At 35.6% G+C, this 27,064-nt stretch overlaps 1 protein-coding gene and 1 long non-coding RNA gene across 2 annotated transcripts in view; one reads left to right on the top strand and one right to left on the bottom strand.

The window, feature by feature from the left end:
• Positions 1-472: 472 nt before the first annotated feature.
• On the top strand, positions 473-23,762 carry LOC138694305 (uncharacterized). Its single transcript, XR_011330892.1, has 3 exons — positions 473-2,398; positions 4,821-4,917; positions 23,630-23,762. It is a non-coding gene; the product is annotated as an uncharacterized lncRNA (long non-coding RNA).
• The window catches only part of Uba5 (Ubiquitin-like activating enzyme 5), a 20,775-nt gene continuing 17,301 nt past the window's right edge, over positions 23,591-27,064 (bottom strand). Inside the window, exons 6-7 of the mRNA XM_069817892.1 lie at positions 25,236-25,450; positions 23,591-23,881 (exon numbers count right to left, since the gene is read on the bottom strand). Coding sequence (XP_069673993.1) covers positions 23,691-23,881; positions 25,236-25,450 — 406 coding nt within the window. The 3' untranslated portion in view covers positions 23,591-23,690. The remainder of the gene's footprint in view (positions 23,882-25,235; positions 25,451-27,064) is intronic.

The raw sequence follows: 27,064 nt of genomic DNA, 5'->3' as shown, positions 1-27,064 counted from the left end.
GTAATAGAAAATAATGGGAACACGTCGATTGTGAAACCTTTCTGTGTACTGACACCTGCTGAAGAATATGTTAAGTTGAAGTAATGTTGTATTACTCGAAGATCAATATTGGATAGCTAAGGCTTTATCGTCAAATAGTGGCATTATAAATGGACCAACCAACAATGTTTTCAGAATGATAAAATATGAAACATATAATTTTTTAATAATCATCCTGAATTTCTAGAAATGAAATAAAAATCCTGATTTTCAAAAACAAACAGCATAAGATATTTCGAAACTACATAGAAAAGGTACTGTAATAAGAAATGTCGAATCATATCAACTAGCACTATAATAAACAGAAAATGAAGCAGAAATAGTCAGATAATATTCTAGTATTTGATAAAAAAATTATTATTGTCGATATCAAATTACGGTGCAAAGGTATAATTACTTAAAAACAAAATGCAACAGAAATAAAGTTGGAATAAATGCTCATTGCTCAGAATTGGTCGAACAAATAATTTAATTTACAAGAAAATTTAAAATATCTAAAGACACACAATATTTCTAAACTAATTTGGTACAACATTCACAAAGGCTGGCAATGAATTTATTGTAAATAAATTGTTTAATACCGAAAGTCTAGACTCAAATAGTGTGAGAGATTTTAACGTGTAGAACTTCATTTGTAATGTTGTGGTGATGATGATGGTGATAATGATGATAATGATGACGACTACGACGATGGCAATATAATTATAACATGTGTTAATAAGTTTTTAATGCATACTGTTTTAGTCTCTTCAAAGTATCCCACGCTTTGCAACCACTAACCTTCCTGCCTTCATTCTATGGAAGTGGTATATAGGAGATTGTGAATTCTTACATTTTCGAAAAAAAGAAATATAATTACATATAGGAGTTTTTATTATTTGCTGTATCACCATTTAAAATATTTAATAGAGCAAAAATCTAACAATCGATAAATATGTCACATAGGAGTTACTGCAGGAACAACGACAATATGGAGAATTTAATGATATTTTGGAACAGTTTAGAACAAGAAATCAGCAGGAATAGATAAAATCAACATCGAAATAATAAAATATGCAGCTAGGCCTCTACACTTTACATTGCTGAATTTAATAAATATATGCTGGCAATATACTTACACTCCTAATGAGTGGTCTGAAGCAATAATAGTCCCTCTGTTTAGGGAAGGAGATTGATTAAGTGCAATAATTATAGAGAGATAAGTCACTAATAGCATGCAGCAAAATTTGCGCAAAGATCTAAGCGAGATACATCGAAACCAACTCAATCTCTTATATTCAATGAGCAATGTGGTTTTAGTAAAGGACAGTTAACTATAGATTATATGTTCTCCATTCAACAGCAGATTGAGAAACGAAGAGAGTTTAATTTAGAAACCCACATTATATTTACTGAGTATGAGAAAGCATTTGTCATGTTAATATACAAGAATTTTAAAAGACAGAGGATACCCCAATCATCTAATAAACGCTATAAGAAATTTATAATACAAACCTACAACAATCAGAATAAATGAAGAGAATGGAGTAGGAAATCTAAGGGCCGAAATCAATAGAGGTGTTATCCAAGGATGTCTTATATCACCTGCTCTTTTTAAATTTAATATTTTAAATGAAAATTGTATAATAAGAGATATTAAATTTAATTCTTTGTTATTTACAGATGATCAAATTATTAGAAAACTCAGAAAATAAATTACAGACTACAGTACATAAACTATGGTTAATTACACAAAACAATCTGAATGTATCTTTTAATATAACAAATTATGGCATTCCATGGAGCCTTTCGCACCTTTAGAAACTTATGCTACAATATTTCATATTTGAAAAAAGAGATTTAGGTAAAAAATTGTCAAAATATCAACATATGTTGTACTATAAGATGGTGATTGAAAACTAAAACAAGTGAAACATAATTATAGTTGAATAAATCAATGTCAGTTCCAGTACTAACATCGTGCAGAGACCTGAATTTTAGCTAAATGTAACCAGAGAAAAATTGAGTCTGCTGAAATGTATACTTTCTTAGGTCTGGGCTGGGGTAATGTAACATGGCCAGAAGAAAAGTGAGGACATTTGATAAGAATTGCGAATATTTAACATGGTTAATAAAATAGAAGATGAGAGAAACGATCTGACAGATGAAGACTGGCTAGATCAAGAGAATTAGAAGAATAAGAAGAAGTTATCTTTTGGTTGAGGAAACCAGTGTTATCACAGAAAATTCCATCATATAAAAGATAGAAACAAAGTATCTAATGGCTTCAATGTCTGGAAAGAATGGAGGATCATAGATTTCCCAAAAAAATATATTACTCTACAGACCGTATGGAAGGAGAAATATGGACAAAACAAGAGTAAGTTAGTTAGATCAATAATGTTCCAATGGAGATGGAATGGGCCAATTGACTCATGCCATGATGATGATGATGATGATGATGATGATGATGATGATTGATTGATTGATTGATTGATTGATTGATTGATTGTTCTATCTTCTTGTTCCAAATTTTAAAATATTTTCTGTTATTGTTTTTTTTTATTCCCAGTTACTTCTTCTGCTGCTTTCTCCATGCACATTTTTATATTTTGTCATTCCTTTTCCCGGTCATTTTCCATTGGTGTGCTTATAATGGTGATACAAATTTCGAATACTTATATTTTATGTACCCCTTCATTTTATAGTCTTTTTTTTTTTATTTTATTTTTCTTCCATTTTGCTCAACATGTTAATCTTGCAAGTACCAAGTAATGGTCTGAGTCAGTGTCGCATGTTCTGTGAACATAAACATTCTGTAATAGTTGTCTTAAATTTGTTGTTGATTAGAACATAATCTATTATGGACCTAAAATCTCTTACATGACGCGTATAATATTATTATTACATCTTTTCAAATATATGTTCGCCACTTTGAGATGGCTGGTAATGACAAATTTTTGAAGTTCTAGTCCATTATTATTGAAGGTTCCTTCTCCATATTTACCTATTTATTCCTGGGGCTGGTGAATTGCTTATTCTTTTGCATTGAAATCACCTCGTCACCTCTTATAATCATGTCTAAGATTTTATTAATTCTTCCCCCTCCCTCCTCCAGAGTGTCTTAAAATTTTTCTATTTTCTCATCATTTAAGAACATAAACCGGAGTGCGTATAGGTCCATTTTTGTCAGATGCTTTTCCAATTCACTGAGGACTAAAGCAAGGAGATGCACTATCACCTATACTTTTTAACTTTGCTCATATGCCATTAGGAAAGTCCATGATAACAGAGGGAGTTTGGAATTGAATGGGTTACATCAGTTGCTTGTCTATACGGATGACACGAATATGTTAGGAGAAAATCCACACACTATTAGGGAAAACACGGGAATTTTACTTGAAGGAAGTAAATCCCGAAAAGACAAAGTAGCCTATATGATTATGTCTCGTGACCAGAATATTGTACGAAATGAAAATATAAAAATTGGAAATTTATCCTTTGAAGAGGTGGAAAAATTCAAATATCTTGGAGCAACAGTAACAAATATAAATGAAACTTGGGAAGGAATTAAAAGCAGAATAAATATGAGAAAAAACTGTTACTATTCGGTTGAGAAACTTTTGTCATCCAGTCTGCTCTCAAAAAATCTGAAAGTTAGAATTTATAAAACAGTTATATTACCAGTTGCTCTGTATGGTTGTGACACTTGGATTCTCACTTTGAGAGAGGAACAGAGGTTAAGGGTGTTTGAGAATAAGGTGATTAGGAAAATATTTGGGGCTGAGAGGGATAAAGTTACAGGAGAATGGAGAAAATTACACAACTCAGAATTACACGCATTGTATTCTTCACCTAACATAATTAGGAACATTAAATCCAGACATTTGAGATAGGCAGGGTATGTAGCATGTATGGGCGAATCCAGAAATGCATATAGAATGCTTTGCTGTACTTCGTTTTGTATCCAACTTCCATCTGAAACAGTATTATAAAAATCATTGATCCAGAAGCATATTCTCTCCTTGTTAGTGATACCCTATGTAAAAATTTGATAATCGATGTCCTTGTAGTGCAGAATGGTTAGTAAAAAGGAATTATCTTCATTATCATTTTGGTTCTTGTGCGATTTTGGGGATTGTGTTCACCATATGTATCCCATTGGTTTGACCTCCTGATGAAAATGATGCAGAATGTTAATTTCCTGTTCCGCTCTGTACAGATAATATAGATGATTATGAATTGTGGAATGATATGAAGGGGAGCAGAAGTATTCCGAGGAAATCTGATCATTCAGGCAGAATCTTTATGTTGCTTACTTCATACTCAAATGTTGGCTCTATCTCTAGGGATTCCACTACGTTCGCTGTATGCTTCCTTTAGAGTTTGTGTCATAGGGAAGATGATATGAGACTAGTTTCCTATTGTTACTGAACCAGTCACAAAATTATAGAGAAATTATAGTAGGGGAAACAGGGAAAATTATAGAGAAATTATAGTAGGGGAAACAGGAGTATCCTAAGAAAGCTTCCTCTCACCAACTGAGATTATCTTGAGTCCATTCCATTTGTATTTGTTAGGATTTGAACTTGAGTCCCCAGTATGGAAACCAGTGATGTAGTCATTCGGCTAATAGTGCAAAAAACAGAGTATGCAAAGTTGAAAAGTATCTAAATTACATAAATTGCATGAAATTGTGGTTACTTCATACATTTTGTAGTAAGAAAGAATTAGCCACTTCACAATTAGTTTTAAGTGAATGAGATAATTTGCAGTGGTTAGCATTAATGTCTGTTGTGTAGGAGAGGAAGCTGGTGGATATACCCTGGCACAAGATACAAGCCGACCCTCAAGTTCCTCATATCACAGAAGAACCAGCAAAGAGGATTCCAATCATAGGTGAGTAGACAGATTACATAATGGTACAATGTGGCAATTTACTAAGAACTGATTATGCGAATCAATTCATATACTTTCTCATTATATATTGATGGAGACAGTAGTTTCTTTACAGAATTATTCAATAAGGAATATATTATGTCAGCAATTGCATCACTGCACTCATCTGCATGAAAAAGTCAAAAGCCATGCATGAAGAAAGATGCTGCCAGATATATATTGTGTACTCAGTGAATCTTTGTTACTATTATGAATATCAGTCACGGGTTTTTTTCATTGATGGTGCTTGTGTAGCAAACGAATTATCATAGTGGTTGTACAGGGCTTTCCTAAATTATTGTCGGGGTTAGGAAAAATCACTGCGACTTGCACTTATGATCACACAATGCAATCAAACGTATAGTCTATTTCTGATACACCCTGTACTCTGTGTACTGTAATTATGTCTGCCATTAGGAAATTTCCCTTTTCGGTATATTTTGTCATTGTATGCACAGAAAAAGGAAAAATAGAAATATTGAATATTTTACATAACGTGGAGGAAATTAGATGGTTTGGAAATAAGTAACATAATTTATAACATTAACAGGACAATAACCTTCTACCTTTCATACAGCATGACATGCTCAGGCACCAAATCCAACATATGTTACATTCATAGTCTGTCATTATATTCTGTTTAAGTTATAGCTAGATCATTTACAAAAAACAGTTAAGGTAAAAATCTTACCATTTCTTTCTTCCACACTCACTGTGCATTCTTCTCTGTGTATTCTCCACCATCTATCACCAATCAGAGTATGTCTTTGAAGTCAGGTTGACAACACAGCACTAGATCCACTACTATCGTCATTCTCATTGGATAAGAAGATGATTACGTTGTTTACTTCCACATCAACCATAATATGTCTTCTATTTTGAGCTCATGCTTACATTTCCTCCATTTTGCGGAGGACATTCATCCTAGAGTTTTATGAGCAAACATTCTCACATCAAGGTTGAGGTTTTTTCCAGGGTTTTGCCTCAACCCAATACGAGCAAATGCTGGGTAACTTTTGGTGCTGGACCCCAGACTCATTTCACTGGCATTATCACCTTCATTTCATTCAGATGCTAAATAACCTTAGATGTTGATACAGCATCATAAAATAACCCAATAAAATAAATTAATCAAGGTGTGCCAATTCTATTTTCATGTAAAATTTCTACCTCGGGACTAGGAGAGATGGTGGTGTGCAACTTCTAATCACTAGATTGTGCACCAATATGTCTGAGTTAAATCCCAAATCTCTCCGCAGTGCATATGAAGAGAAAGCATAAGTCACTGTTGATAGTGATTTGTCCTTCAGACGGGGACATTAAGCCTGGCGGCTCCCTTGGTGCTATTCGACAGGAGTAGACTACATGCCGGTACCGGGTTTCCCCTTCCCCCTTCCTCATCTTCATCATCATCACTCATTCCACACACACTACACTTACACATACACTCACCCTAGTACATGACATAATTCTTCACAGATACACATCATGTACAGTGTGGCCTGCTGAAGTGATGTACAATTAGAAAATAGATCACAGTCCTGCCATCTATCCGCAATATGCGGAACCCGAATCACATAAAATGAAGTGGGTAGGCATTGAATACATACATACTTAAAAACAAAACATTTTTTTTTTCATTTTTTTTTTTTATTTATTTGGTTTAAGTGCGTTACAATCTTGAATGACTGCATTAACCTCTAATCATATAGCTGTCATTCACACATCAACATACATACAATTTTATACACACATGGGTAGGTCTACTTACACTACACACACATTATAACATTTGAAGAGTCCAGGGGAAAAACACGTTTTATTATCTTTTCATTTGTAATTGTATGTGTCTTCAAAACCAAAGTGTACAAACAGTGACTACACTGCTCCTTCGATTTAGTAGAAAGTCAGTGTTCGTCTACTTAGATGTAACACACGGAGCAAGTCCCCTGCAATCGGTAAGCATCATCTTTTGGTAGAGCAATGGTATTCCATCTATGGTACATGTGCCTCCAGAGGTATGTGGGATTGTCTCAAGGGGTATACATCCCACTGATTATGTATGTAAAATTGCTAACATATTTATTTTATTATACTACTTGTTGATAAATATTTCATTATATTATAGTTTCTTTTGCAATACCAGCTCTTGTTTTTCCTTGCTTGAACACCGTTTCACGTAAATCATTACTATTATTATTATTGCATCAGTAACTACTGAAATAATAATAATAATAATAATAATAATAATAATAATAATAATAATAATAATAATTTATTTTTAGTGCAACATCAATCATAGTCTTTTGTTAATTCTTATATAATTGCAATGCAGTTTGGGGATACAAATATATTTTGAAGGTACACTAGCAAAAAAAGATTGAATACCACTGCCATTGAACACTGCCATATCAGTGAACAGTATATTTTATGAAAAGTTTTGCATGCTCACTATTCAAAGTTGCTTTACGTAGCTTGTTCCCACCCATTACAGACGATTGCTTTTTTTAAAATCGTGGTAATAACATTATTAAATTAATTATCCCACATATGGTACAAAATCTAAGTGGAAAAAAATAAAGGTATAAGAAATTGGGACAATGAGTTAGCAAAAATAATTGAAGAGAAAAGATCTGCATTTAAAAAATTTGTAACATCAGGAAAATTAGAAGATGAAATTACATACAAACTAAGAAGAGCTATTGCAAAAAAGGCAGCAAGAAAGAAACAAAGAGATAATTGGAATACTTTTGTGAATCAATTAGAATCTGATATAACTTGCCCAAACCAAAAAACTTATAAAATTGAAAAAAAAAAAAAAAATTAAATCAAGAAGTGAAAGAATCAGCCACTATAGATATAATTGATAAAAATACTTGGCTAAATTAGTTTGCGAAACTATGGGCACAGAAAGAAATTGCGATGTTGACCAAAGTAGATCCTATAACAAAAACAGGAAGAATTTATTGACAGAATTTGAAACTCAAAGAGCAAACAAGAAATTTATCAACACAGAAGAAATTGAAGCTCGTGAAATCCCTTTAAAATGAGTGTAAAACAACTCTGTAAGATGTACAGAATCAGAATTATTCAAGATTGAAAGAGTTACTGAAAAAAAAGTGTTTGCAAATTTTAAAAATGAATTACACCAAAACCTAATAAGATACAATTTTTTCTAAAAATATATTTTACTTTAGGCCTTTGGGGAGAATGATTCCTGAAAGTTTCATTACAATCCAAAATGGTAAGGTTGAATAATTCTTTAATAAGTTTCGTTGGTTTGGCATGGAATGATCCTTATAGTAGGCCTAGGTGTTATTTATAATTCAGTTTTTGTTTATACTCCTAGATTTGAATTTATTTATGATTAAACTTAATTTTACGTTTATTTTATTGCTGTAATTATTGTAATTTGATTGTACATTATATATCACTGCCACAGGGAGTATACCCAACTGTAGTGCTAATACATAGATGCAAATCGGGTACATGTAAATTAATTTTTATTTCGAAGAATTATCTTTACAACATGTGACCCATGATCGATCATCCTTGTAGTTACTGGCCTTACAAATAAAATTTGGGCCTCCTGCCCTTAACATAGTACATAGTATTGCACATTTTGGAAATATAATGTAATTTTATGGTGGTAGTTTAAATTGATATTTTAATAAGTTTTGTCGTTTTGGCTGTCTTACAATCAAGCAAGCACTTTAAAATATAGCAGACGTAATTATAAACATAAAGCTTCCTTCCAATGCCGATCGCTTAAAAATCCCTTGTAAATTCAACGATTTTCACTTCCAAAATCACCAGAACTGCCTTAGCTCTAGTTTCAGCCTATAAAGGGATGCTGAATTATTCTTAATTCTATAGATAGGCCACAGTACGAAGAAGAAATTTTATCTTATCTTTTGAAGCCCACGTGACACCTATAAATAGCTTCTGCCAATCTGACTCCCTGCAACTTGCGAAACGAGATCTTCGATATAATTTTCTGCAACTTTTGAGATGAAGTAATCGATATACTCGTAATTACAATTGACAGACCTTGCCAGTTCAGAGTCCATGTACATTGTGACGTTTTTGATGATCTGTCATCTGTTATCAATTTATGGAACTATTCATATGACTGCTTGAAAGCCCGCAAGGTTGATCAATCATAATACAGTGATCAGGGCCGTCATCATGCAATTTCACTTGTCTTGTCAAACACCACCAGTATACAAAGAATTCTTCAGAAGGACTTACACATGCATCCATACAAAATTCAAAGATGCTGGTAAAGTCAACCACATGACTTTCTGCCAATAATTCTTTGATCTAATTGTTAACGAAGATGTCCACAATATGCTGATGAGTGATGAAGCTCATTTTCATCTCTCTGGATACGTCAATAAACAAAACTTTCGATACTGGTCACCAACTAACCCTTATGAAATGCATGAGGAACCATTATACAGTGTCAAAGCATTGCGTGAAGATTCTTTTCATCAATGGAGCAAATTGAAAAGTAAAGGTTTGGAAGTTGTTTTCTATTCTCACTGGAAGAAAGGTAATTCGTGGATCTCAACCAAAAAGGGACTTTCGAGCAGTCAGTGGACGCAAGCCATTAAGATGAACTGTAATACAATACCTGTACGTACTCTCCCTGGTAGAACTCTTGACTCAACCCGTTGCAGAAGATGCGACGAGCAAGAAACGCTTCCTCATGTCTTGGGTTTCTGCCATCATGGAGAATTGCTCCGAATCAACAGACATAATACGGTTCGTTCTCTCATCGCAGCTCCAATCCGTCAGAATGCTTCCTACGAGGTTTATGAGGAGGTTGGTTGCGTCTCTTCTGATGGCTCTACTAGACGGGCTGATATCATCATAATTGATCGGCAGAAGGATAAGGGTGTCATTCTTGATCCCACAATCCGTTTTGAGATGCATGAGCAACAGCCACAAGAGGTGTGTCGTGAAAAACAAGTCATATATGAGCCTTGTTGTCAGCATCTTGGAGTACAATACCACATTACACATTGGACAGTTTTTGGGCTCATGTTCGGTGCCCGTGGCACGATCCCACGTGAAACTTCAAATCAACTTAAACAATACAAAATTTCTGATGCAACGATTGATGCCATAGGATCTCACATGTTAAAATCATCCTTAGCTATAATTAGTAATCATTTGTACCCAACAAAATTTTTATTGTAAATGATTTCCTACGTTTTCTTATCTTAATGTTTTTTCTTTTTCTTTCCAAGTGTCACAAAATTGTTTTGTTTACTTATTATTCTTTATGAATTGATTAGTAGGCCGATCTATCGAACCCTTATTTAGGGTTGCTTTTGTTTACACAAATTATCTATTTGGTGTGCAATAGCATCATTTGGAATCATCGGTTCTTATTTCTTTGAGGATGATAATGGAACATCTGTTACTGTAACATCACAGCAATTTGTCCGAATGATTCAACAATTTTTGCCTCCACAAATTGCCATACTTTCCAGAAACTACGATTTCGGGATCATTCTCGTTACAACAATCAGTTCGCCTGGCTTCCAGCTTCCCCCCTTTTCCTTGCACCACACAGCGTGCCGTCGCTCCCCTTACGTCTGTCCCCTCCAGACCCAAGCGGCTGCAGCCCTCTTCGCTGCGTCGCTCGCTTTCTCGTGCACCCCGCTCTCTGTGGGACGCGATCGACTCTTGGCTGTCACAATATTATATATTCAGTACATAGTTCGAGGTTTTTACTTATATATTTGTGTACATATTTTTAGGGTCAATATTACATAAAAATCCGGACTTTATTTATAAGTTGTTGTAGTTTAATCAACTGTCCGAAGACAGGTCTGAACCCCAGAGTGACACCAACAAGGCATCACTCATGAGGCAATTAGGTCAGGAGACAATGAGGTAGAATGGCCAGTTCCTTTCGCCCTTATTTATAAGTAATGGAAGTAACTGAATAAAATTTGACATGGACAAACCTTGGTGTATGAGAAGCATGATATCCTGATAGCAAGTATTGAAAGTGGTCGCCATTAGCTCAAGGTATTCCTGCACATGCCTCTTTCTGTTACGAAAGGTATTCACTATTCACATTAAGAGCTACGGTCTCAATTTCCTGCCGAATGTTTTCTTGCAGTTCCATGAGTTCGTGGCTTGTTGTGATACGCTTTCCCTTTCAGCATGCCTCATAGGAAGAAATCCAGTGGGTTAAGGTCAGGCGACCTTGGTGGCGAAAGTTCCTTAGAAATGACACAATATCAAAAAGGAAATAATTTCAGCATTTGAGGTGTGGCAGCTGGCACAATTCCCTCGCCGTCCATCTGATTCATGATGCATGAAAGATGTCCATGCAGACTGTGGTATTCATTGTTGTATGGAAGAAGGTGGGGTGAATAATGTGGCGCCACAACAGAGTACACTACACCCCAATTTTTTTATAATGAAGAGATTTGTCATGCATAATGCAGGGATTCTCACTAGCCCAAATATGGGTGTTCTGAAAATAGGAAAAACAATTCATCAGAGAACCATGTGTAATCCAGTATTCTCTGATACATTGACTGCTGGATCCAATGACAGTAATTGAGTCTCTCTTTGTCAGGAGGTTTCAATTGAATAGCTGCCCAGAATAATGTTGTAACAAGCGAATACGAAATTCTTAAAAAAAGGGGGGGGGGGGGAAACACATTGTACTGTACATACTTTTAATTTTTTAGAGCAAGGTTGACAATCAGACATGTTTGCTGGTTTTAATATGAGTACAAACATTACATATAGCACATCATTAACAACCATTATTTACGAAAAAGTCAACTTATGAGATATGAGGCTTACAATCTTGTTTTGGGCGGCTATTCAATTCTTGCACAGCAGTAACACAATATGCATGCAACTGTGCTTTTTTTGCAGCTCGTTGATATGTGCTTGTGGAAATCCCCCTTTCTTGCAATAGTTTATGCAAGGACACAGTCTGTTTATCACTTCTTGTGTCATTGTGTCTGGCAGTTTCGGATGTTCTCCTTTGTGGACATCCAAAAATGTTCCCATGGCTTCCTGTTCTTCATCAGATACTGAATGGAGTAATTTGCTAGTGGTTTCCTAACCCCAAATTGTGCAATAAATTGTCTTTGACACTACTTTCTCGACGCAGTTTTCCAGTACATGTGGACAGTAAACACATACTGTCCCACTGTGTACCAGTTCATACTGTACTGTCATGCTCGTAACAAAAATGCGCACTGTTGACTATCCCGTAACAATAGCACAGCCAGATGTGTAACAGCAACTGCAGAAGAAAGCAAACATGCAATCGACCTTAACTTTGCGGAGGTGCTATACATAGCCCATTCAATAGCACCACCACTCATGTCCTTCCATAACCATCCTCATACACCAAGGTATGTCCGTGCCAAATTTCACTAAATTACATCTACTAATATAAAAAATCAAGGATAAAGTGTATAAAGCATGTAAGTCTACAACACGAGACCTCTACTATTCCTATCTTTCTACAGACAACCACCAGAAGAAGTTTCTTTGGCCCTTAAAACCCATCATCGTTGACAACTGGACTTAAATTAGTGAACTTCTGTTCCATTACGTGGATGTTAAATATTAAACCATGAAGGAAGTTACGGAACTATAGGCATAAGTATGTGTAGTATGTGTTTGCGTAGGCTTCCGCGGCTGGTGAACATGGTGTGTGGATAAGCTTCAGGGCTTCTACCGCGTTGTCTTGGTGTTATTGGCTGATGTTTCGACTGCTCTGAAGATGGCCGCAACACAGCGTCGGCCAATAACACCAAGACAACGCGGTAGAAGCCCTGAAGGTTATCCACACACCATGTGTAGTATGTGCTTAATTTATGAAAATGTTCTTATTTGATTTGTTCGATAAACCTTTCAGTCCACCCACTTCATTACCACGGATAATAGAGGTTCTACTGTAATTACTCATAATCACGATGGAAAATCAATCAATGTCAGTCATCTTATAATCTCTCATCAAATTTGTTTCTTAAGTTCTCTGATTTTCATATCAATGGAATGTAGCTAACTTATCTCCTAGTTTAGGCTGATTATCTGGTTAGGTTTTTTCCGAAGTTTTCCCCAACTGTAAGGCAAATATCAGGTAATCTATGATGAATTGTCGACCTCACCTGATCTCGCCAAAAAATTGTGTAACTCTTGACGTGTTCCACATGTTAAAACTTTGGCACTAATGTAAGATCTATGGGATCAGGGGCGGCTTTCGAAGGGGGGCTGCGGAGCTGCAGCACCCCCAGACATTTTGGTTCTTGTCTCGTTTTTTTTGTGAAATACATTTATTATACAGTCTCTATTTAGCGGCTCGAATTTTTTTTTTTTAAATTTTGCTCTCATTGACATGCACGCAATCGTTAGTGAAGTCACTTCCTCCCCTGGTGCTGCCAGAGCGAAACCAGAGACAAGGACTATAGGGTGAAGTCACTTCCTCCTCTGGAGCTGCCAGTCTCGTCTCGGAAGCTTTGCACGTTAGTTTTACTCCTCCCCCTGCTAGCCCCTTGCCATGAATCCAGAGTTTCCTGGCGCTGCAAAATTTGGCAAAGGGCCTGCAACTTGCTGGAAAATGGTCAAACCATGCAGGGATCCCTCGAGATTGGAAATTCTTTATCAAATAATTAAATTTAGTTTAACAGTGACTAAGAAATAGGCCTACCACTTTGTTATGACTGATCCAAGCACATACAGACAGCAAGCTTCGGCCTGACGATTATCCATTATGCTACAGCATAACTTTTTTTACTGGCCAAAATGATTATTCCTATTGTAAATGTTAAATTGTGTTTAAAAAGAAAACAAAAGTTAGGAGTTTAAGTTGACAGTTCTGTGAAGCACTTTGCTTGTGACTGAACTTCGAACAATCAAACACCATGGTACAAATGTGTAGATGTGCCCCAAGCAGGTATTGGGTGTCACACTAGTCCTTAAGTTGACATCACTGTAGTTATATTCATTCCTTGCTCACAATCGTCCTTGGTATTGTTGTTTATAATGATTATATTTTTATTTGTTACTTTCTTCCAACCGATTACTTTAGTTTATTGTAAGTTTTGTAATATCGTTTTAGTTAGTACTAGTAGTGTATTTGTTGGTGTAGAAGGCAGCCTTTACAATATGAACTTAAAATTAAATATATATGAAGTATTCCATATTAAAAGCATCAAAGTGATACAGATGATAGAGGGGTCCAATATGACTATTTTGAGATAGGGAACCAATCGTCGAAGATGTCACTTTAATGCTCTTAAAGCTCTGAAACTCTGAAGTAAATCCTGCAATAAGTGCAGAAAGTTTCTTTAATCTGCTTTATTTTCAAAATATTTTACAACTGTACAAAATGGCATCCACCAACCTCGAAAAATGCAGTGTAACAGCATAAGAAATTCTCAAATATTCCCTGTGTCTGTTATACGACAAGACTGCAACTAGGATCCTGACAACCAATTCCTTGTCAGTTTCAATTGGGATTTCATAAATTAAGATTTGATTTGGAGTGAGAGTTGGTGATCACGCTGGCCAAGGAATGGGACCTCCTTGTCCAATCCAATGTTGAGGGAATGTGATATTCAGGTGACGGTGATTGTATGTTGTTTTGTAAGCTAATGCCATGAAACTTTGGTATACGAACTTGGAAGCAGCAGACATGCTAGTAGGCTTGCACTATCAGGCACTACCCAGAAGTGTAGCATTTAATTACCTAATACAATGATCATCAACTCGCTGTGACTTCAGCTCAGCTTTTCCCGTTGCCCTCTGGTTTCCCTTCAGCAGGCAGACTGTCGGAGGTTCGCAGTGGCAGCTCCATTTTATGATAATTCTTTCTCATATTGATCAAATTAAACTTAAAGTAATGTGAATGCCTGATACTGGTAGTTACGTGTATGAAACCAATTGATGGATAGTTAGGGATGAAATGAAAGCTGAATAAATCTGAATACTGCATTTTAGATTTCTACTTTGCCCTTCGATTTTGATTTTCTTTTAGGCTACAACTCTGAACAAAATTATTTATTATTGTAAATATTATTCCTTAACACTATCACATTGATTTAATTTAATAAATAATTATTATATCCGTAATATTAATTACAGGACTTCAAGAGAAAATATTAATAAATACTGTAAAATTCAGTGCTACAAATCTCATTGGAATATAAAGTTTATACATGCTTTCATGTGTTAATTAATTAGGTTATCTTGTTGACTAGTTTCAGCCGATGGGCTATCATCAGAACTGAGTGGTTTTCGCGCCTTCTGATTGCTTTCCTGTGGGGCTATGTTTGTGTAGTGTAATGTGGAGTCAAAAGAGTGTGTGTTCTGAAATAGAGTTGTGTGTTGAGGATTTGATGTGAGTGTGTTTTTGTGTGCCTGTATATTTCTTACACACTAGAACAATACGAAATATACAGCTCAATTTCAGAAAACACACACTTTTTGACTCCACATTACACTACACAAACACACTCTCACAGGAAACGCAATCAGAAGGAGCAAAGACCACCCAATTCTGATGATAGGCCACTGGCTGAAAATAATTAACAAGGCAACTTAGAGAACACGTGAAAGCATATAATATATACTTTATATTCCAAAGTGTTAAAAGTTGTGTAATCAAGATGTACAAATCTCATGTTTTAATGAGACATCATGTTCGTTTACCGACTTTGACATTGAAATTGACTGACACACTTTTTATAGCCAGGCAACATTCAAAACATAGCGCTTTCGTTCTTGAGTAGTACATGATGTCCTTGTTCCATACCCACTAATTGATAACAAGGAGTGCTATAGAGAGATAGGCCATTTTACTCTCTAAAATTGACCTGAAATACGCTAACATAGTAGGAATAGAACAGTGCTATATTACACTATTTAGAATAAACTGTACTTGACAGGAGCAGATCTGTACTCTTGAAGAGACTCAAGACGAATGACTTAATCCCCACTCCTGTCTGACCAGTAGGAACATTTCGTTTCTGCCTCATGTCATAAGGACAATGAACCTGTAGAATGCTACGAAATGCTGTGATCATGTACAGAAACAAAAAGCTATGAGCTATAATAAGTTATGAACCAAAAAGTTACGAAAAATATGTACATTACAATGACTGCAAGCATAAACCTAACATGAAGCACACATGATATAAAACTCGTTTATATCAACAGGTGTAGCCATTTAACGTACAATAATTCACACAATAGATGCACTTTGTTGAAATATTACGTATGCACACTAAGTTAATTGAGAGATGGAAAAGGTCCCATATGGTTTTGAGAAATAGAATTTCGTAAAATAAACAATGTCTGTGCTTTTGAACTGGATGGATGGGGTTCTGAAATGAATGGATCATCTTGTTTCGAAATAACTATCAGAACTTATTTCTTTCATAACCATCTTTTAATTGGTTTCATAATTGTATGTTCGAGATTATGCGAATGTTAGTCATCCAGAAGAAATGTACAGGTACATGATGTGGCAAAAATTAAATTAGTAAAATTTAGAAGAAAATTAAATTTAATTGCATTCAATACTGATTGTCAGTTAGTGTAAACAATGACAGTCAAAGACGATAATAAACAAAGATTCACTATATATGCTTCATTTATTTGGTTGTGAAGTAAACGAAATTATAACCGACTATTCCAAATTCAAAAAGAAATATGACAGTAAAAGTACAAAATTATAAGCTACAAGTATGTTTCTTGTACTGAAATAGCATTAGCAGGTTTCAGGCTATTAGAATTGTAAGAGATATATTTCAATACATAATTCACTGAGTTAATTGCACTACCTTCTTTTGCCTATCCTAACCCCATAAACATGCCCGACTCCTGTGAATAGGATTTTCCAATGCTCAAGAATGTTTCATGTAATGAAAATGTTGATTCTGCTTCACAAGAAGATTTCAATACCCACATAACAGAAATGGATAAGAATATGTTTGTCGAATTGATGTAGGCATAATGTATTGTAATTATGGTTTTCATTTTCAACAGTAATATACCATAAAACGAAACACAGCTTTATTAATGCATCTAAACTTTAGAAAAGGGAAATTATAAGTAGAAGTATGTATTTCATATAGAAATAATAAAGTAAAAGGTAAAGGTATCCCCGTAACATGCCATGAAGGCACTTGGGGGGCATGGAGGTAGAGCCCCATGCTTTCCATGACCTCGGCACTAGAATGAGGTGGTGTGGTCGGCACCACACTCTGACCGCCTTTTACCCCCGGGAAAGACCCGGTACTCAATTTTATAGGAGGCTGAGTGAACCTCGGGGCCGTTCTGAAAGTTTGGCAGAAATAATAAAATATACATGTAAAATCGTCGACTAAGGTATCACTTAGCATGTATGTTCCAGAATATTATATATAGATGTTTCACTTTGTAGCGACAGCTCTCTTATGTCCTTGTTGCTGTGATGTGTTTGTTGTTTCTCAGAATCGGTTGAGATAAGAGGTCAGGAGGTCTAAGCATTGCATATGGTGCATAGCGAAAAAAGTTTACTTTCACCTGTCTTATCATCCTACAATGCTAAGAAAGAGTATTGATCTCATGTGTAAATAGGATTTTTATTACACTCTGATTGTACCAGACGATCTTTGGTTACATTTACGTTTGTATCACTCAATTCAACGCTTACTGTCAAACAATGGATTGTCACTACAAAGTGATAGATCTATACAACAATGCATTTTTGTATATATATCCTAGTTCTAATGATATTATCTTATTTTATAGAGCATTCATGAAGTCCCAATACTCCGGGTTTAATAATATCTTGATTAATTAACTGTAACAGATAGTGTGACGAAATAGTAATCTTGAAATGTAGTAAACTAATAATTGTCAGTTCATAATGCATCTCCGTACTGTCAGAGGTTATTTTTTTCGGAGTTATACAGTAGAACCTCTATTATCCGTGGTAATGAAGGGGATGGACTGAATGGTTAATCGAAAAAATCGGATAATCCGTACTATGAAAGATTGTGTAATTTCCTCCATGGGCTTGTATTTAACTTGCTAGGTAATGGATCAGAAGTTCACTAATTTAAGTCTGGTTGTCAAAGACGAGTTTTTAAGGGACAAGGAAGCCCTTTGTAATGACTGTCTCAGGAAAGATAGGAATAAAGGAGGTCTCATATTGTAGATTTGCATACTTTTTTACACTTCATCCTTGTTTATTAAATCACGCAGTTGTAACTCCAATCTTGTATTCTGATGCGAGATGAGCCACAGTTTCTCTTTCTCAAACCATTCAATTATTTCCATTTTTTTTTTCGGTACTTAGCACAACACGTTTTCTGTTAACACCCGCAGAAGACATTTTATATAGGCTACAAATTATATTATAGAACGGCAATTCGAACAGTAGACAATGCTGTGTAACGATAAAGGCCTGTAATAACACTCTCTAGCAAAACATATGTAGAACCTACTAACATGATGTACAAAACAGTACTTCATGTAAGTTATTTATTTCTGAAGAAAAGAAGAACGAGAAATAGACAGTCAGATAATTCGCCAATCGGTTAATAGGGTGACGGATAATCGGGGTTCTACTGTACTTCTCATGTACGTAAGTCAGATCAGAGATGTGTGGAGGTATGGCAGCTTAGTGTGGTCTCACTTAAATGGATACATAAACTCTCAGAACACATGAATTTGGGCTGCTGAAAATTCCCATATCTTACATGAGGTATTGCTTCATTTTCAGAAAATCAGTATTTGGTATATCATATCAAAATCAAAGGATGTAGGACTACTGTTCTTCGATACCCCAGTAGAGTGTTGTATACAGACATATTGTTCTAGATTTAGTGATTTTGTTAGAACTTTATGAACATGACTGCTCCAGCAGGATAGTGCACTGTGTCACATTTCTAATAAAACTATGAAAATGTTAAGGGTTTTTTTTCTGGTGATCACCTCATATCAAAAAAACTTTTGGCCACCATGCTCTCCTGATTTGGGTCCACCAGTTTTTTTGTGAGATTATTTGAAGGAAAGGGCTTATAAAGATAACCTTCGTATGGTGGATGACCTGAAACAGGCAATTAGATGCACAATAGAAACAGCCACTCCTGCAATGTTAAGAAGTGTGTTGCAGAAGATATGCAAGCATATGAACTTGCGCTTGCAAGGAGGACGGGAACATTTACAGAGCATGATGTTGTGAACGATATGATTAACTATGTATGTACAAATATATTTGTGTAGTTTATAAAATAATACTTAAGTGATATATAGTTCATTTAATAAGTTCAAATCCTTCGAGTACTGGAACTTTATGGACACACCGTGTCTTTCCACATTGTGTATCTTTGCTCAATGGTTGAAATGGTTATGAAGAATAACCAGCCATATGTTTGCATTTTAAACCTTTGCTTGTACAGACAAAACAAAATTTGAGCCACATGAATGCACAGAATGTTATAACTGGAACTCGGAAAATTCAAGTGACCCAAATTTTGTTTCTGGGTCTGTACAAGTATGAAGGCCTATTTTTTTATAAGTGTCTTTTGTTCACTGGCAGATATAGAAAAAAATATATATAATAAATATAATATTACAATGTGTTTACATATGATACTGCATTAGGTTTGAAATACGTACCTTTGAGGATGATTTTAGCATGAAGGGTGAATTATATAACCTATTTAATATACAATGCATCTAGAGATAGAGTGGACCACAGTGGTCTTGGACTGGGTGAGAGTTGCCACATCTAATGCCAGATTTACATGTAAACAGCCGGCAAGTCCACTCTTATTTCTAGACACACTGTATTATTAAGATGTGTAATGCAGGGTGATCCACTTGCTGTGCAATCCCAAAAACCTTTTAAAAATTTTAAGAATTTTTTCAGGGACAATGAGATAGCCACAGGCATAGCTCAGGCAGTAGACACGTTTCCCTACTGATCCAGAGCTGTATTCGAGCATGGGTTCGATTCCTGCTTGGGCTGATAAAACTTGGTTGGACTTTTTCCGAGGTTTTCCCCATCTGTAAGGCAAATGGCAGGTTATCTCATGGCGAATCTTTGTCCTCATCTTGCGAAGTATTCCGCTGTCACTAATTTGATTGGTGCTATATAAAATACTAGTTAATATAGTGTCGTTAAATAACCAACTTAAAAAAAAAGACAACATAGGCCTAACTTTAATGTAAAAGAGGAAGAAGATCAAAGTCACAGAATCATTTATTTACCAGGAATAGAGTAGAAGCATTATTTTAAAAATCTACCTATCAATGCTTTACCCACCTCAAATCTCACAGTACTGTCAGTAATTTAATTCTGGAATTGTACAGCAAGGGATCTCCTCAGACGAAAAAACATTGTTATCTTCCTTACTTTATATTATATTATATTTTATTTATTTGTTCTACATTAGGCAACGAATTTAATTGCTTGCATATAAAGTAACTTGTCTTTGCTTTGTATGCAGTGACAGTATTATAAATAAGAAATTTGTATGTATGTATGTATCCAATGCCTATCCACTTCACTTTACGTGATTCGGGTTCCGCATATTGCGGATAGATGGCAGGACTGTGACCCATTTTCTAGTTGTACAACACTTCGGCTAGCCACAATGTACATGATGTGTATCTGTGGAGAGTTATGTCATGTACTAGGGTGAGTGTATGTGTAAGTGTAGTGTCTGAAATGAGTGATGATGATGAAGATGAGGATGGGAGAAGGGGAAACCTGGTGCCGGCATGTAGCCTACTTCTGTCGAATAGCACCAAAGGGGCCTTCAGGCTTAACATCCCCAACCGACGGATGAATCACTATCAACAGTGACATATGCCTTCTCTTCATATGCACTGCAGAGAGATTTGAGATTTAACCCAGGCATATTGGTGCACAGTCTAGAGATTAGAAGTTGCGCACCGCCATCTCTTCTAGTTCCGAGGTAGAAATTTTACATGAAAATTTATGACCTCACCGGGAATCGAACCCAGGTCAGCTAATCTAAAGGCAGACGCTACCACAGAGGTAACTCGGCGGACAGTAAGAAATTTGTATTCTTTTCTATTTAATTGATGGAAGATTCTTGCTTTTCGGAACATTAGTTTCTAACCACTCTGGCAAAAGTATCTTGTTAATTATATTTTTTGTTCCTATTACTGCATAAAATGAACAGTTGATGAAATACTAGATAACAGACACTTCTAGTTTATAAATTTTGCCTGAAACTCTAAACTCCAATAACTTTGGAACATATTGTGGCAGCACGTTAGGAACTGTTTTTATGTGAGGCTTTTGTTATAAATTCATTTTGTTATTGTCCTTAATAACGAGTTTCAATAAAGTTAAAAACTTATTTAATTCTCTGTATTTTATTGAATTACCAAATATAAAGACTGACTCTAGTGTGAATGATGAAGATTTTAAAAATGTACCTACTAGTTAAAACATGCAGCAACTCCATGACCTTAATGTGCATAAGAGGGTTAGTGGTTTTATATTGTTGCATTATAGAAATTTATTTTTTCTTAATCATTGCTATTGACAATAGAATTTGTTTTGAAAAATCTATACGGATGCAATGTATCTATCTTCTCTCTCTGTCTGTCCCTCACACACATTAAAATGTTAATTTCATTGTTATGAATGCAATGTTACATAGGCTTTCTTAGCTTTTAACTACATTACCCTCGAAACTAAGGTAATCATTCAGAAGTAGAGTCGGTCTCCGTAGCGTAGTTGGTATAGCGCTGGCCTTCTGTGCTCGAGATAGCGGATTTAATCCCGGCCCAGGTCAATGGCATTTAAGTGTGGTTAAATGTGACAGGCTCATATCAGTAGATTTACTGGCATGTAAAAGAACTCCTGCAGGACGAAATTCGAGCACACCAGCAATGCTGATATAACCTCGGCAGTTGCAAGCATCATTAAATAAACCATAATTTAATTTAATTTTTCTACCCTGGTAACCGTGCAGTTATAAACAAACATGGCTGACCAGAGTTCGTTTACCATTGAACAAAGATTAGTAATGCAACATTCACGTGATGTCCTCTTCACAAACAATGTGCTATCTACCGGATCTCTGAAAAAAGAATTAAGGAAGAGACTAGTGAAATGTTTTGTGTGGGAGCAGAAACATGGACATTACGACAAAGTGAAGAAAAGCGACTAGAAGCATTAGAAGTGTGGATATGGAGAAGAAAGGAGTGTCAAATGAATAGACAGAATAAGAAATGAAGCTGTGTTGGAAAGAGTGAGTAAAGAAAGAATGATGTTGAAACTAATCAGGAAGAGAAAAAGGAATTAACTGAGAAGGAATTGCCTACTGAAGGATGCACTGGAAGGAATGGTGAATAGGAGAAGAGTTTGGGACAGAAGATATCAGATGATAGATGACATTAAGATATATGGATCATATGTGGAGACAAAGAGGAAGGCAGAAAATAGAAAAGATTGCAGAATGCAGGGTTTGCAGTGAAAAACCTGACCTTGCTCAGAAAACTATGAATGAATGAAATATAAGTAAAAATATGCAGGAAGTTACTTATTGATGAAGATGGCAGTCTGCAGGTGAGATTTTAAGAAATCATCATACAATTTCCATGGAAGCCCAAAATCGACTTCACAATGTGTGGGTGTCACCATAAGTGTGAGGACAATTTGGAGAGGTCTACGGAAAGTAGCCATAAAATCATGCTGACCTGCAACAGTCCTAGCATTGACACCCATACCATCGAGCAGCTCGTCTATGATTTGTCCATGAACATGCAGAAGGGATAAGGCAGGATTGGAGCAAAGTACTGTGTTCCGATGAATCAAGTTCTCTCGGAGATCACTAGACAGCAGAGATAGAGTCTGGAAGTGAGCATGTATTAGTTCATACTATCATTTTTATTTATTTTTGAAGTCAGCAGTTTCCCCCTCCCGCCCCCTCAATGAATTTATATTTCTCTAAAACCACTCACAAGCAAATATTGTCCTGGGGGCAGATGAAAAAGTTTTTTTTTTTCTTCCAGGATGTTAATAATGTCAAAACAAGTGCTTATACAAATTTTGGCCATTTGAGTGCAATTACAAAGGCTGTCCCGAAAATAAGTTTCCCTGGGGTCGTCTACAGATAGAGAACACAATTTCATGGAAAGATTTAATGAAACAGATAAAATTGTTGAGCTACTTTTCAACATATACCCCACCGCAATTGAGACATTTGTCATACTGTGCAGACGGCTACCATATACTGGTTCTGATTCCAGACGGCAGACTTCTATTACACAGGGATACAAAAGTTCATCTCATGGTACTGCAAATGTTTCATTTCTAGTGGCGAATATGTTGAAAAATAGCTCAACAATTGCTATATCTGTACCAATATATCTTTCCACGATATTGTTTTCTTTCTGTAAACGGCCTCAAGAAAGCTTACTTTCTGGACGGTCCTCGTAATTGCGCTCGAGTGACCAAAATTTGTATAAGTGCTTATTTTGACATGATTAACATGGTGCAAGAAAAAAAAAGTAACTTTTTTATCCATCCCCATGAGAATGTTTGCTTGTCAGATCTTTCATCTTAGTTTGGGACGGTTAGGGTTTAATGAGAAAACAAAAGAAATGTTGTGCGAACATAAATCTTTAATAACTTTCCTTCCAGATTATCAAAGAAACATACAGAATCCCCTCAGATCCAGCTCAGCAATGATCTAACCCAACATTCACATGGCTTTCATCTGCGCCATCAGTTCGTCTAAGCTGACCCCAGATGTGTCGGCTTGATTTGAGTCTTCTTCCTGTACAGCTGGTGCTGGCATGCTGTATGCTGCCTTCACTCCTGCCACAAAGCCTTGTGCAAGATCTTCCTCTGCTTGCAATTCACTGGGATCAGTCTCATCCACCAAGCAGATGCCTATTCAGACAGAAGCAGCATGTGATTTGAAAACAAGAATGGTAAGTAAATGTGAAATTTTTTATAAAATTACAGCAGTTCAGAGTTGATCCATTGGTATCAGTTATGAACAAATCACATAGTGGGTATAGTGGTATGACGGGTTTTATTTTAATTTTCTCACTTTTTCATTATTATTATTGTCCAAAGCTTATCTGTATAGGCTAGTACTTCAGTTCATAATTCTGTGAAAATAATTTTAAAAAGCTATCTTATGCAATGCTAGTAGGCGTGGCTGATTGGAACTGGTCATTCTTATATATGGAATATATTTTCTTAAAAAAAAAAAAAAAAAAAAAAAAAAAAAAAAAAAACATGTCATTTTGTCCGAAGTCCACGGGTTTAAATCCTGCCAAGTATGGCTTAAATTACATACTGTATAGTACTCAAAGTCAAACTCATACAGTTGTTTTTCCAAGAAAAACCCCACAGAGAAAATAATAAATACTACATTAATTAAAACAAAATTTATACCTTCTTCATTCATTTATTTTATTCCATAGATCTTACATGAGCAATGAAGCTTTAATGTAAATGATGCTAATTCAGTAATGACCATCTCTTTTAATCATGATGTTGGTAAGCCTTCACTCTATTAGTGCTGTTGTGCCACAGATTCTTGTAATAAATTATTTTTTGTTAGACTTTCTGCTATTCATCAGTTGACTATAATGCTCTTTCCTCTCGAAAGAGGACACTTAGCAAGTTGAGGTATAAAGAAATGAGGCCACAGGCATGACTCAATTGATTAAGGTGCTTGCTGTCGGTCTGAAGTTGCGTTCGGGCGCAGATTCGATCCCCACTTAGGCTGATTACCTGGTTGGGTTTTTTCCGAGGTTTTCCCCAACCGTAAGGTGAATGCCAAGTAATCTATGGCGAATCCTCAGTCTCATCTCGCCAAATATCATCTCACTATCACCAATCTCATCGACGCTAAATAACCTAGTAGTTGATACAGTGTCGTTAAATAACTAAAGAAAAAATGAAGTTATGAAGGATTATGGGGTTGGGAAAGAAGCCTGTTGTGTCCCTTATAATTGGTACTTCCCCAGCATAATCAACGTGGTGCAAGGTTTTTAGGTATTTACATCATATCTTAGATGTACACATCCAACATTTTGGAGTTACATCTTGGCTCCATCATCAGGAAAGTTAAGGGAAGAACAGAGAACTTATCCGTGCTTACGGCCGAATTTTTTCATCTGAAAAATAGACTGTTCTTAGCTGGATTTGAACCAAGGCTACTTCGATCCAGAGGCAGGCATGGGAACCACAAGACCATATGCTTGTTACTAACATCAGTTTTTATGCTTACCCCACTCATTATCTTCGTGGGTAACTTCTTTGTCATCAGAACTACCATCTCCAATAGGTGTTTCTTTTGGAGGCCGAGCTTTTACTTCCGCTTGTCTCTGTCGACAGAAGCTGTCATCACATGCTGAATTGGGTCGTAAATGCATTGTTGGGAAGAAGTCCGTCAGGGCACTGTACCCCAAGTAATACGATACTTGACCAAATCCTAAGAGATACCTACAACAAGAACAAATGAAATCTTAATATAAACATTAACTAAACTGTATGATTAGGTAAATATAGTTATGGTGTGACCAGAATATAGAAATGTGATGGTCCACTATGACGTAGATGTATGTTGATTAACAATAAATATATTATCATATACTTAAGTTATGCAATTTATAAAATAAACTAAATATCATACTTTTGTAATTATAAAAAAATGTACTTTGTGTATTCTGAATAGCAATTCAAGAATGGAAACTGTAAACAGTAATACCAATCACAACACGAGAAAGCAAATGAATTATTGAAAAACTTGTAAAACGAATAAGAAAGTGTGTGTCTACATTAACTCATTTTGAGTGAGTGCATTTCACTAAAAAATATGTACATCTATGCAGTTTTTTGAAACAAAATTCGTACTGAAATCTGGATCGAACTTTGATCAATCAATCAATCCTCTTAATGTATCCAGCTGTTTGCTGACAACAACTATAGTCCACTGTAGTCTATTCAGTTGTTTTTCACGAGAAATGAGGGGTATTTTGATCGGTGTTCATTATAGATGTCTGATGCTAGTAGCCAGAGTTGGGGTGTAGTCAATATATACTGCAGGGCTGTGTCTTCTGCAACTGGTACTGATGATTTTAATTTATTTCTTTTGTGGTTTATGGATGAACAGTATAGAAGAATGTGTTCCAGATCTCCATCATGATTGTTACATCACAGACAAGTAAGATTATCAGAAATGTGAAATCGGTGTAGGCACAATTGTGTGACAATGTGATCTGTTTTGGCTCTTGTTAAAAATGTTTGGACATGTCTGGGCAAGTTTTTGTACATTTCCAGGTCATTTGGTTTCTTTTGTACAGACTGTAAAATTTGTCCTTTGTCAGAAGAGAGCCAATTGTTGATCCATAGGTTTATAAAATGAGACTTTACTGAAGCAAAAGCACTGGATAGAGATATCACTTGAAAAGGTCTTGGTTGCAAATATGTTGCCTGTTTTGCAATGTTATCGACTTTCTCGTTTCCAGGTACACCACAATGACTGGGTATCCATTTAAATGTTATTTCCTTTTGGAGTTTTTTTAATTTACTTACTTGTTTCTGAATTGGAATAATTCAAACTTTGATAACCAATACTGTATTTGCCCGCGTAATAGACGCACTTTTTTTTTAATAACAAAAACTAGGGTGTGTCCTTTATGTGAGGGAAAAATTTTAGTGATAAAAAAAAAACAAGTATTAAAGGTGTGCCAGCTCGAATGCTGATATAATCGATAGAATATTTAACGATATATGGGCCGTGACTAATTTATATATCCAATGTTGCACTTAAAACGATCGATAATTAGCAGAGTTGTATAAACAGATGATAACTTGTAACAGTGAATACAGCGACAATAAGACAAGACACTTTTTTATTGTTATTATTAACACTAGGCTTACCTCATTCACTGGTACCATGTATTGTTGTTTAAAAACCTGAATTTAAACATAAGCAGTGCATCCAATCGATATTATTAAAACGATCTTTGTTTAAAATGAGCAGGGATTTTTTTTTTTTTAATTTTAATGCGAAAAACTGGAGTGCGTCCATTATGCGGGGGCGTTCATAGCACG

Source organism: Periplaneta americana, chromosome 2 (assembly GCF_040183065.1).
Source record: "Periplaneta americana isolate PAMFEO1 chromosome 2, P.americana_PAMFEO1_priV1, whole genome shotgun sequence".
Taxonomy (NCBI): domain Eukaryota; kingdom Metazoa; phylum Arthropoda; class Insecta; order Blattodea; family Blattidae; genus Periplaneta; species Periplaneta americana.
The sequence above is the reverse complement of the archived record's forward strand: the minus strand, read 5'-3'. Positions and strand labels throughout refer to the sequence as shown.